This window comes from Hyperolius riggenbachi, chromosome 5 (assembly GCF_040937935.1).
Source record: "Hyperolius riggenbachi isolate aHypRig1 chromosome 5, aHypRig1.pri, whole genome shotgun sequence".
Lineage (NCBI taxonomy): Eukaryota > Metazoa > Chordata > Amphibia > Anura > Hyperoliidae > Hyperolius > Hyperolius riggenbachi.
Window position 1 is genome coordinate 430,233,513 of NC_090650.1, and position 12,700 is coordinate 430,246,212.

Sequence of the window (12,700 nt, forward strand, 5' to 3'; positions counted from 1 at the left end):
GACACCGGAGGGAGAGACAGGAGAGAGAGAGAAGGAAGAGAGAGCAGAGAGAGACAGAAGGGAGAGACAGAGCAGTGAGAGAGAGACATGTGTGAGAGACAGAGCAGAGACTGGTGAAAGAGACAGAGCAGAGAGAGAGAGACAGACAGACAGAGCAGAGAGAGAGAGAGACAGAGCAGAGAGAGAGAGAGACAGAGCAGAGAGAGAGAGAGAGAGACAGGAGGGAGGGACAGGAGAGAGAAGGAAGAGAGAGCGGAGAGAGACAGAGCAGAGAGAGAGGAGAGAGACAGGAGGGAGGGACGGGAGAGAAAGAGAAGGAAGACAGAGTGGAGAGAGACAGGTGGGAGAGACAGAAGGGAGAGACAGAGGAAAGAGAGGCAGGGGGGAGAGAGAGACAGGTGGGAGAGAGAGAGAGACAGAGCAGAGAGAGACAGAGCAGAGAGAGAGACAGGTGGGAGAGACAGAGCAGAGAGAGAGAGAGAGACAGGTGGGAGAGACAGAGAAAAGGAAGCGAGAGCGGAGAGAGACAGGTGGGAGAGACAGAGGTGAGAGAGACAGGAGGAAGAGAGAGGAGAGACAGTCAGAGAGGAGACAGAAGAGAGAGAGAGACGAAGAGAGACACTGGCAGCTGGCAGGGGTGTCCAGTGGTGTACTGACAGCAGCGGAAGGTGTCGATCCATCCCTGGTGTTTGCCGATGGTGTGCCTGGGTGGCCCAGCTGGTCGGGTGTTGAGCAGCCGAGAGGAAGCAGGGGCAGCAGTGGCTGACATGGTCTCAGCGGTGGGCCCGCCTCCCGTCTCTGGGATCCCCATGAGCCTGCCTGGAAGGGGGAGTAGTGCACTGGCATGGCTTGGCAGCATCTCATTGCCCCAGGCTGCAGCAGTGCAGCCGCGGCGGCGGCAGCAGCAGCATCAGGGATCCTGCAAATATAGGATCCTCCCCAATCGCGGCTGAGATCCCAGTGAAGCCCAGGGTGGGCTGGCTTCTGCAAAGTTAAACTAGCCGCCGAGTTGACGGAGGCGGGGCAAACGGGGGTCTGAGCCAGCTATAGTCGAGCAATGAAGAGAAGGGAGGGGGAGCACTTTCTGCTGGCTTGTTCTGAAATGGGCTGGGCTGGCCTCTTTGACACCCCTTTCCCCGCCTGTCACCCGGTGCGCCACGCCCCTGTGCGCTCAATGGACGGTACGCCACTGAAATAAACGCTAATGAAGTTTAAAATAAGGAATCTTAATTTACAAAAAAAAAAAAAAAAATCATTAAACTGACACATCTTGCTTAAAGTGATCTGAAACTCTGACATAACATTCAATAAAAATGTGTTTTCCTACTTGTTATTTCTCATACAGTTATCATATTTGCTTTTGTGCACACGTAATATTGTCTGTTTACAAATGGCAAGTTTCCAAAGTGTAGTTTTTCTTACCCTGAAAGCTGCCATTGCATTTTATTAGTTTTCTATTATAACTGCTTTTTATTATATATTAAAATCTTCTAATGAGCTATTTTGAACACTGTGTGTGCCTGAAGCAGAGACCGTTTCTCAGAGTGTTTGTTTACATTCCAGTGTTCATACCTTTGAGTTTAACAAGTAAAAAATATACTGTTATCTCTCTATTAGTTTGGATGCGGATTTGAAGCTGAATAGCAGGAGAAAGTGCTTTGTTTAACCATTTCAGTGATGTTCTGCTAGAACTTTTTCCTGGGATAGTAGCTTTCAAGCTGTGAGGAATCTTTTAGAGCAAAGTAGAAATGCTGACTTTCAGACCACTTTAAAGGGAACCTTAACTGAGAGGGGTATGGATGTTTCCTTTTAAACGATACCAGTTGCCTGGCAGTCCTGCTGATCTTTGGCTGCAGTAGTGGCTGAATCACACACCTGAAACAAGCATGCAGCTAATCCAGTCCGACTTCAGTCAGAGCACCTGATCTGCATGCTTGTTCAGGGGCTGTGGCTAAAAGTATTAGAGACGCAGGAACAGCAGGAGAGTCAGGCAACTGGTATTACTTTACAAGGAAAAATCCATATCCTTCTCAGTTTAGGTTCCCTTTAATCCAGTCCTCCACAAGGCATTCCCTGCTGACTGGTCATACTAAGCCTAAGCTGGGTCTCACTACAGATAAACAATATCAGAATTATTCATTATGGCTTCCTTGATGCAAACTTCCGGTAAATGAAGCCCGCGTGGAATGTCAGTATTTGCCTCTGTACAGCCGTCGAGAATATCAGGATCAATACTACACATGAGATTTCTGCTCACAGCTCTGATAAATGACCCTGGAGGACATCGGTGCACTACATGTACAGCCGGGGAGCAGACGTTACTATAGCACGGCCGCAGTAATTGAGGACTTTATTAGGCGCTGGGGAAATACATACAAGAGAGAGCGCCTGCACTATGAGGCTCAGAGGATTCTACAATCGTGTTCATACATTGCACAAAATGTATCTTTTATATTCATTACCTATGTACACAAAGGCAGCTCGCTTTACTGTATTATACACTCCTGTAAGATATTAAGTTTCATTAAAGGACAACTGAAGGGTGAGTGATACGGCGTCTGCCATATTTATTTTCTTTTAAACAATACCAGTTGTCTGGCAGCTCTGCTGATCTATTTGGCTGCAGTAGTGTCTGAATAACACCAGAAATAAGCATGCAGCTAATCTTGTCAGATCTGAGTAAGGAGGCTTTGCTATTAACCGCTAAATTTGGCGATCGTTCGCCTGCCATTTAAGTCTATGGAGCACGCTACGAACAGCCAGTTCGTGAAAGATTGTGGTAAATGAACCGAAAAATTGATGTTCGCTACATCACTAAGAAAAATGTTAGAAACACCTGATCTGCTGCATGCTTGTTCAGGGGCTATGGCTAAAAGTGTTAGAGGCAGAGGATCAGCAGGACAGCCAGGCAACTGGTATTGCTTAAAAGGAAATAAACATGGCAGCGTCCATATCCCTCTCACTTCAGCTGTCCTTTAAGGCTGGTTTCACACATATTTTTGGTGTTGCGAGGTGATGCTTCTGTTGCATAAAATGACAAACACATGACCTCGCGCCATGGATCGCCGACTGGGTCATATGCATAGCACCCCCTCTGCTAAGTGACACACCCTCTGCTACACAGGAAGTATGTCACCGCCCATAGACTTTTATTGCCCCAAGCACCATGTGTTAAGACACTGAAAACAGGGGTGGAAGCACCCAATGCATAAAAGATAGGCTAATAAGCTATTAATCTTATAAACAGAGAGGGAATCATACTTCTCTTGAATAATTTGGACCAGTTTATTGAAAAAGGTCTTTTATTCAAGCACATAAAATTGACAACGCGTTTCGTGGGTCACGGTGACCGCTTCCTCAGGTCAGTGAAAAAACAGGTGCCTCAACTGCTATGGCTGTGTAGCCAGCATGAGCGCCTCTCGACTTCTCGACCTCTCAACTTCCGGAGTGCGACCACCCAGTTCCTGTCACAGACCTGAGAAACCGAGCTGGGATGGTTAATTTCCCGCCTGCGCTGACGGTTGTTGCAAGGATTTGCAACCCACCTTTATGAGTATATACATCCTTAACAATTTGCTAAGAATGTTGGAGCTCCTGGTTTCTTTTTGTCTTTTAGATGAACCTGAGGTTGTTACAATCACAGGAACCATCGACACAAGCTACTGTGCGTTAAGGGCGGGACTTGTGGCAACGTGTTGCAGGCTGTGTGTTGGGATTGCATCGAGACATACACTTCCGACATGATGCGGCAAGTGTTTAAGGCCCAATTCACTTCCATTGCTATTGCAGGTTTTCAATGCAAGTGTAAAAGGGGGCAAAAGGTTGGTTACAATAAAAAATTTTAAAAGCCTCATTTTATACAAAAACAGTGTCCCCGATGCAGTCTGCTGCATTCGTCAATCGTCATTCTTAAATTTGGGCATTAACTTGAAGTTATTAGAATCTCAGAGATTCCTGCAGCACCCTTCTTTGGTGTTTATGGGTCTCGTAGTTCACCCTAGAAGTTCCAAATGTCTGACGAGTAGTGGGAATACTCTATAGGACTCCCTTCACACTTCACACCAAGTTCTTGTTCATATGCTTGTTGGGGCTCTGCAACTTCAGAGGAATCACCTACCGCCTCTCCGGGAGCTCCTGGCTTTCCGTCCTTTCCATCCTTTCCTGCCATGCCCTGAAAGACACAAAAATCTCAATGACAAAACAGAAAATGCCACTTTCGTCAGTAAGTCAATGTAACAGGTGTGCCCCTGATGAAGGGGTCGTGCAACGAAACATGTAGTGTGCCGTGATATGCTCAGGGACGGATTCTTACTTTCCAGCGCCCAAGGCCCACCATAAATATCTCTAGGGGGGAAAAAAACCTTACCTCTTTCTGATAAAGATTTACAAGTCCAGGGAGGGGAATAGAGGAGAAGGAATGGCTCAAGTTATTAACAGAGTCTGACAAGCTATACTGTTCGGCTCAGCTTGAGTTGTAAAGTGGTGCTGATATTCCTGTAAATGTAAACCTTACTAGATCAGAAATTCTTCTCTACAACCCTGGCAGTAAACTGAAGCTTGTATTTTCCTGCAATATCAGGAAATTGCACACCAGGAAGGAAGGAAGATGCACGGAGCTCAGGAAGTAAGGAAGATGCATGGAGCTCAGGAATTCAGGCTGTGTGTGCAGCAAAGCAGACTTCTTATTTGTATTTCTCTCCACGTCCTCCCACCCTTCTGCTTTTTCAGCACCCAAGGCCATGATCTTTGTGGCCTTTTCAGAAATCCAGCCCTGAATATGCTCAATAAACGCAAGTTTAATGCTTGTGGCGTGCCTTCTCATTTTGGATTTATAACATAGCTCTGAGATTTTATTTTAAAGCCCAACTATATGCAATCTACTGGTGTCCTGTACTTGTGTGTGGCTTACTAAATTCCAAGTAAAGAAATCAACCCCTAGCCACCTGGTGTACAAGAATACAACAGCCATACAAGTGACCATCAATTGAGAGACAGTTATGCATAAAACCACTTTTCAGTAAAATACACTTCCAAAGTACTTTCTGCAAGGTCGTGCTTACTTGTTCACTCTGCAGCCTGACGAAGGTTTCGCCGTTCAGGCTTCATCAGGGGTAATACATTACGAAACCTTGGTCGGACTTTGCACTACATCACATATTTTTGTCTGATTGTGTGCAGTGTAGCATTCAATGGAATTGAATGGAGTCCACACAAAATGGAGAGAAATACAATAGGCGTTTGGGCTGTGGCTTTCACTTACCACCACCTGCGATTTATAGTGGAAACCAAGTTTAGGTTTGATCATCTATAGTACTGCTTGCCCAACAGCTCGTCAGCCATCTACCATAATGGACACATGTCATTCCCTGGCTGCATTCCACAATGGACACACCTCTACCCCCTGCTTACGTTCCATAATGAACACGCCTCTTAACCCTCTGCCTACAAACCATAATGGATACGCCTCTTCCCGCACCTTCTACATCCCATAATGGACACGCCTCTTCCCCCACTGTCTTCATCCCATAATTGACACACCTCTCCACCACTGCCTACCATCAGATTACATCTTCACCCTAGTGGAATCTGAGCAGTCACCCACTGTACATGTCCCTGTTATATAAAAATCCTCATTATGGCTAAATTACTGATATTAGGGGACACTTCCACAGCACATGGACAGGCTAATGGACATCAGGTAGGAGGAGTTAACAATCTCAGCAGCACTTACTGGGAGTCCGGGCAATCCAGGAGGTCCTTGTGGTCCAGGAGGGCCCTCTTTGCCCTGAAAGAGAGTAAGGGACAAAGCTTTAGAAATATGACATGAATACAGTAGAACTGTACAGTTACTGATGCTGCCATTCTCCGTATTGTGGATTTGTAGGGCTGCTAATGCCTTGTGCACAAAAACAAACTTGGCCAATGTGGTTATGCCGTTGAGTCTAAACCCAGAATCTAATATGTGTGCCGCCGACCTACAACAAAGAAAGAAAAATCATATTTTCTTTTGTTTTCTTTGCTGTTGGACTCAACCTGCTTTGGCACTGCCCGTTGTCCCCACTACCTACAGTGGCTGAAAAGTGTAATGGTTAAGGGCTCTGCCTCTGACACAGGAGACCTGGGTTCAAATCTCGGCTCTGCCTGTTCAGTAAGCCAGCACCTATTTCAGTAAGGAGTTTCTTTGGGCAAGTCTCCTTAACACTGCTACTGCCTACTGAGTGCGCTCTAGTGGCTGCCTCGCAAGCGCTTTAAATCCGACAGGAGAAAGGCGCTATACAAATACTGCCATTATTATTATTACCTCTCCTTAGAACAGTCCACACTACCTATATAGAGAATAAAGGGGGGGGGGGGACATCGAGAGCCCACTATAGTGTAGTATTTAATGAAAGTGTAGAGGTGAAATGTGTAAGTATAATTTAATACTCAAACAAGGGTTATTGTCCAGGTAACCACTGTACAGGCAGGTGGGAAGATTAGACCTGTCCCCACTCAGGATTAAGAAGTCACTCTCTGTACATAGGACGGATAGTAGGCCGGAACCCCTCCACCAAGGGTGGACTTAAATCACCAGGCAGTAGTACAGAGGTGCCAGAAGAGTAAAAACAACAAATGAAAAAGTTTTAAAATGAAGTGGGTAGTGGTGGACATACCCCTTCAGTGCAGACAACAAGGATGCAACATTTTTGCAACAATCTATTTATTTACATGTTCCAGCAGGGTGCAGCGCGTTTTGCGGGTATATCCCACTTCCTCAGGCAATACAAGGGAGCATATAACTCTAACAGTCTGTTTCAAAGTTTGTTTCAAAGTTTAGCGCCTCTGTCAAGGTAAACTTTGAAACAGACTGAGTTATATGCTCCCTTGTATTGCCTGAGGAAGGGGGATATACCCGCAAAAACGCGCTGCACCCTGCTGGAGTATGTAAATAAATAAATTGTTGCAAAAATGTTGCATCCTTATTGTCTGCACTGAAGGGGTATGTCCACCACTACCCACTTCATTTTAAAACCTTTTAATTTGTTGTTTTTACTCTTCTGGCGCCTCCGTACTACTGCCTGGTCACACTGCCCATATGTCTGTGCATGCCCGAACAGAGCTCACGCCCTGCAATGTCATGTGTGCAAAATCCTCAAATATGGCCAAACTAACAAAGCGCCTACATCATTTATGACGGCTGGAGAGCAGCGAAGAGCCAATGCAATCAGCAGAGTGGAAAAAAGTTGAAAAAGTAAAAAAAGAGTTGAGTTAGAAGCATTGCCACGCAGCGCTGTGTCTACATTAGGGATGATCAATGAGCTGCAAATACTTCCAAATGTATGCAACGTTTTATGCAAATATATGCAGCTTGAAAAAGGACCAATCAATTTAAACCTGGGTTATATATTTGCATAAAAAGTTGCATACATTTGCATCAACTCGGAAGAATTTGCATATCTCTGATCATCCCTAGTCTGCATACCTCTCTACCCGGAGTCAGCCTGACTCGGGTTACCGCCAAGGAGGTTAAATGTGTTATTTGTAGTCAATTATCAATGACGCTAGATCGGGGGTCAGGGGCCTTTTTGGCTGAAAGAGCCATAAACGCCACATATTTTAAAATGTAATTCCGTGAGAGCCATACAGTATGTTTCAAACTGGGACAGTGCGCAGCAGAGGGCTCATGTCCCTGTTGCCATGGTGATGTGTATATATTTGCCGGGCAGCAGAAGTGTCAGACATGTCTTCAGCTTCTCTTGGGTTTCATCAACATCAGCAATTTCCACCGAGAGCCAGACAGGAGAAATACCGACTAACCGCTTGTATAATTAGCTAGCTGACTTGGGGGTTGATTCACTTTGAAGGTCAAGATCCCCGCACTTTGGCCCAATAGGCTGCCTGTCACTTAACAGGCAGCCTATTAGGCCAATCAAAGTGCGGGGAACTCATCCTACAAAGTCACTGGACCTGGCAGGGTCCAGAGTGAGACAATTGGAGCAGCTTTTGTTTTTCGGGGTAGCGCGAGTATGTTAGTAGTACATGCTACAGCAGTAGTGTGCCTACTTTGAAAACGTTACTTGTGCTGCCACACTAAGCTGTGCTGCTTGAGCTGTGTAGCTTAGAGAATCAATCCCTAACTGTGAGCCAGATGCAGCCATCAAAAGAGCCACATCTGGCTCCCGAGCCATAGGTTCCCTATCCCTGCTGTAGGATGCATGCAAAAATTTGCATATCCTTGTGGAAACACAGTCTGTGGCAGCTGAGTAAAGGTGGCCTAGAAGATGAAGCCTTACTGATCAATTAATTTGTAGGGAGGGTGGGAGAAAGGGGGAGGGGGGTTGGAAAGTTGCTGGGTACAATTTAAAGTGTACCTGAGACACAAGGGGGGGAAAAATGATACATACGTGGGGCTCTCTCCAGCCCCTTCAGGCTAATAGTTCCCATGCCATTTTCCCAGGCAGGGGCGTAGGGAGGGGGGGGGGTCAGAGGGGTACATCTGTCCCCCCCCCCCACAGCATCTGGGGGGGTGCTTTGGCAGTGTTGGGCGACTGGAGAACGGCAGCAGTTGTTTCTCAGTATTCAGCTTGCTGCTGCGCTGTTCTCCAGTCTCTCCTGCCTGTGTGCGTATAGAGAGCGCCCCTCCTCTTCTCTCCTCTGTGACACAGAGCGGGGGGCGGGGCGGGGCGGGGCTGAGCCAAACAGACCGGGTAATTCAAGCCTAGCAGGAAGAAAGGAGATGGCTGGCTTATAGCTAATGAGTGGAGGAGATGCTGCTGTCAGAATCGAGGAGTTAGAAAACTAGCGTGTGAAAAGTTTGCTGGCATTTTGTTTACTTTAGCTGCCTGGTCCTGAGCAACTGTGGAGCGAGTGACCAGCGGGGGAGGCACTCATTGAATGATTGCAAAGCAATGTTAATGGAGTATGTTTTCAATGATAATGGTCTGGAGTATGCTTTCTTACTTGTATTTAATATTGTGCAAAGGTCTGCTATATCCCTGTGTTCTATTATATACAGTGCTGCAGATTACTTTCTGCCCATACAGGCTGCCTCAATCTTCCACTAGGTGGCCCAGTAGGTCTGCCAGTTGGAACCAGTCAGTACTTGCGTGGGCAGGCAGTGCAGGCGCAGTACTCCCAACTTTTGGAATGAATGGGGCAGCTAGCAGAAGATCCAGGTGGCCTAGGAGGACAGCGAACAGGGGTGTTGCTAGTCCCAAAGATCAGTGGCACGTGCCCCGGATCTATTCTGGGGTGCCCTGGATGTATCTCAGGCAGAGTCAACTGTGGTGCCTCAATGGCGGGCATGCTGGGAGCTGTGGTGCATCAATCATGGGCATACTAGCTGCTGTGGTGCAATGCTGGGCACAGTGATGCCTTTATGAGAGAATGCAGGGAGCTGTGGATCCTCTATGGGGGCATGCTGGGAGTTGTGGTGCCTCAATGGCAGGCCCACGGGAGCATAAGAGGGGTTCTACTACAGGGTCAGGGAATGCTATGGGGGGACTGCCAGATAACCTGATGGCAGGCCAGCCCGCCCAGCAGAAAGCCAGAGCAGCCAGCACAGGAGCCAGGTAACCCTGCCTCATTATGTTTAAGTGACACTGCCTATTTATGTGATATGCTGCATTTTTCTATTGATGGAGATGGGGCTTTATCCATCATTTTGCTGGGCAGGCCTACATAGACCGCTGTTAAGTTCATGTGAAATTGGCCCCACCCATGACCACACCCACATTCTGGTGTGTGACCACACCCATTTTCCGTCTGGAGTGGCCAAAAGTGCCCCAGATCTCTAAGAACCCTAGCAACGCCCCTGACAGCAAACAAGTGATCAGCCTGGAAGGGGCTGGAGGAAGCCCAATGTATGTATAATTTTCCCCCCTTTCATCTCAGGTTTCCTTTAACCACCTTAGCGGTCTGGACGAGCTCAGCTCGTCCATTACCGCCAGAGGGTGCCGCTCAGGCCCTGCTGGGCCGATTTTCCTCAAATAAAAAGCAGCACACGCAGCCGGCACTTTGCCAGCCGCGTGTGCTGCCTGATCGCCGCCGCTCTGCGGCGATCCGCCGCGAGCAGCGGCGAAAGAGGGTCCCCCCAGCCGCCCGAGCCCTGCGCAGCCTGAACAAATAGTTCCGGCCAGCGCTAAGGGCTGGATCGGAGGCGGCTGACGTCAGGACGTCGGCCGACGTCCATGACGTCACTCCGCTCGTCGCCATGGCGACGAAGTAAGCAAAACACGGAAGGCCGCTCATTGCGGCCTTCCGTGTTACTTTTGGCCGCCGGAGGCGATCAGAAGAACGCCTCCGGAGCGCCCTCTAGTGGGCTTTCATGCAGCCAACTTTCAGTTGGCTGCATGAAATAGTTTTTTTTTTTTATTTAAAAAAAACCCTCCCGCAGCCGCCCTGGCGATCTTAGTAGAACGCCAGGGTGGTTAAAGAGAACCAGAGATGAAGCACCCTCTTGTATTTTACCTTATAAATCAGTGGAAACATGACAGAAAACACCTACTCTGCTCTTTGTTTCATTGTTCTCTGTTTAATCTGACTGTTATCACCTCTGATAAGAATCCCGGACTGAAAACTCAGTCTAGCTTTGCTACAGAAAGATTATAGCTGAGTCTGTCTTCTCTGGTGTCTTTTCAAGCCCAAGCCTGCCCCCTTGTGGCTCTGCTATAATGACTCAGCTATAATCATTCCCTGGCAAAGCCAGACTGAATGCTCAGTCTGGGATTTTATCAGGGCTGATTAGAAGCAGGCAGAGCACTGAAGAATGAAACAGAGAGCAGGGTAGGCGTTTTCTCTAATGTTCCCACTGATATATATGGTAAAATACATGAGGGTGCTTCGTCTCTGGCACACTTTAAAGCTTGGAGAAGGTTTTATGTAAAAAAAAACAAACAAACAAAAAAACACCTTGTGAGCAAATGTATACATTGTTACGTTTCGCTCTGTTGCTGGGTGGATGGACTACCTGCAGAGCAAATTAGATTTGGAAAGTGTAATTTCCCTTTTAGCAGCCATCCTTATCTGGAAAAAAAAAAGCTCTGTTGACAGGGGCGTAGCTAGGGGGGGTCGGGGTAGGACACGTGCCCCCGGGCGCTAGGTCCCCAAGGGCGCCCAGCTGAGCTGCAGGGCTTTTTTTTTTGGGGGGGGAGGGGAGCAGCGCAGAGAAGAGGGAGAGCTGTGAGCAGCGGTGGAGAAGGGGGGCCATCTCCTCCCCCCTTCCCTCACCTTAGTGCTCTCCCTCCCTCACTCTCCCCTCCACAACTAATGTCCGGGTGGCTGGTGCAGCGGGCGGGACTTACCTCCGTCTCGCTCCAGCGCCGGAAGTTCGGGTCCTGCAGCTGCTGCTCTGGTCTGGACCAGACCAGAGAAGTGGAAAATCCATCCCGCGCTGCGACGAGACGTAGGTACGTTCCGCCCGCCGCTGCCAGCCACCCGGACATTAGTTGTGGAGGGGACAGCGAGGGAGGGAGAGCCCCCTAAGGTGAGGGAAGGGGGGGGGGGAGATGTCCGCCCTTCCCCACTGTCCCCATAGCTCTCCCTCCACTGCGCTTCTCCCCTCCTGCTGAGTGGACACCTGGCTACCTAATCTGGGGACATATACCCCTGCCTACATATACTGGGACATATACTCCTGCCTACATATACTGGCCACATATACCCCTGACTACATATACTGGGACATATACCCACTGACTACATATACTGGGCACATATACACCTGCCTACATATACTGGGACATATACCCCTGCCTACATATACTGGGCACATATACACCTGGCTACATATACTGGGCACATATACCCCTGGCTACGTATACTGGGCATATATACCCCTGGCTATATATACTGGGCACATATACCCCTGGCTATATATACTGGGCACATATACCCCTGGCTACATATACTGGGCACATATAACCCTGACTACACATACTGGGCACATATACCCCTGGCTACATATACTGGGCACATATACCCCTGGCTACCTGTTCTGTGGACATCTCTACTCCTGGCTACCTGTTCTGGGGACATCTATACCGCTGGCCACCTATTCTAGGGACATCTATACTGCTGGCCACCTATTCTGGGGACATCTATAGACCTGGGGCTACCTATTTTTGGGGAACCACTGCTGTCGGATTGAGTGTATTTTGGGGAACTGCTGCCAGGTGAGAGGTGTCTACCATATTAAGGGGGCATTCTGCCTATTTATGTGAAATGCTGTCTATTTATGTACTCCATGACTGCTGAATTTGTCTTGTTGGGGGCCTCATGGTTACTGAATTTGTCTTGTTGGGGGCCTCATGATTTGTTGGGGGCCTCAAGATCGCTGAATTTGTCTTGTCGGGGGCCTCATGATTGCTGAATTTGTCTTGATGGGGGGGGGGGGCTCATGATTGCTGAATTTGTCTTGGAACATGCTGGAAGGTACATACTGAGGGAGGGTGGGTGAGCGTGAACCTGCTAACTTCCTGTACATTTGGCTCCACCCATAACCACACTCACATTGTATGTGACCACGCCCCTTTTTGGCGGTGCATGCGCCGCAGCCTTCACCTTAGGGGGCGCATTAATAGTATTTGTCCCCGGGCGCTGAAAGCCCTAGCTACGCCTCTGTCTGTTGATTAATTTAACTTTTTTTTTATACCGAACTTCACTCCAAAAAAAAGTGCCTGATTTAAAATGAAACTTTATAATTGGATTTGTCTTTGCGATA

General features: G+C 48.1%; 1 protein-coding gene across 2 annotated transcripts in view; it reads right to left on the reverse strand.

Moving 5' to 3' along the window:
- COL22A1 (collagen type XXII alpha 1 chain) overlaps nt 1-12,700 on the reverse strand; it is a 483,118-nt gene that overhangs the window by 44,868 nt on the left and 425,550 nt on the right. For both annotated transcript variants that reach the window (XM_068238069.1, XM_068238068.1), the window contains exons 51-52: nt 5,732-5,785; nt 4,118-4,171 (exon numbers count right to left, since the gene is read on the reverse strand). In XM_068238069.1, coding sequence (XP_068094170.1) covers nt 4,118-4,171; nt 5,732-5,785 — 108 coding nt within the window. The remainder of the gene's footprint in view (nt 1-4,117; nt 4,172-5,731; nt 5,786-12,700) is intronic.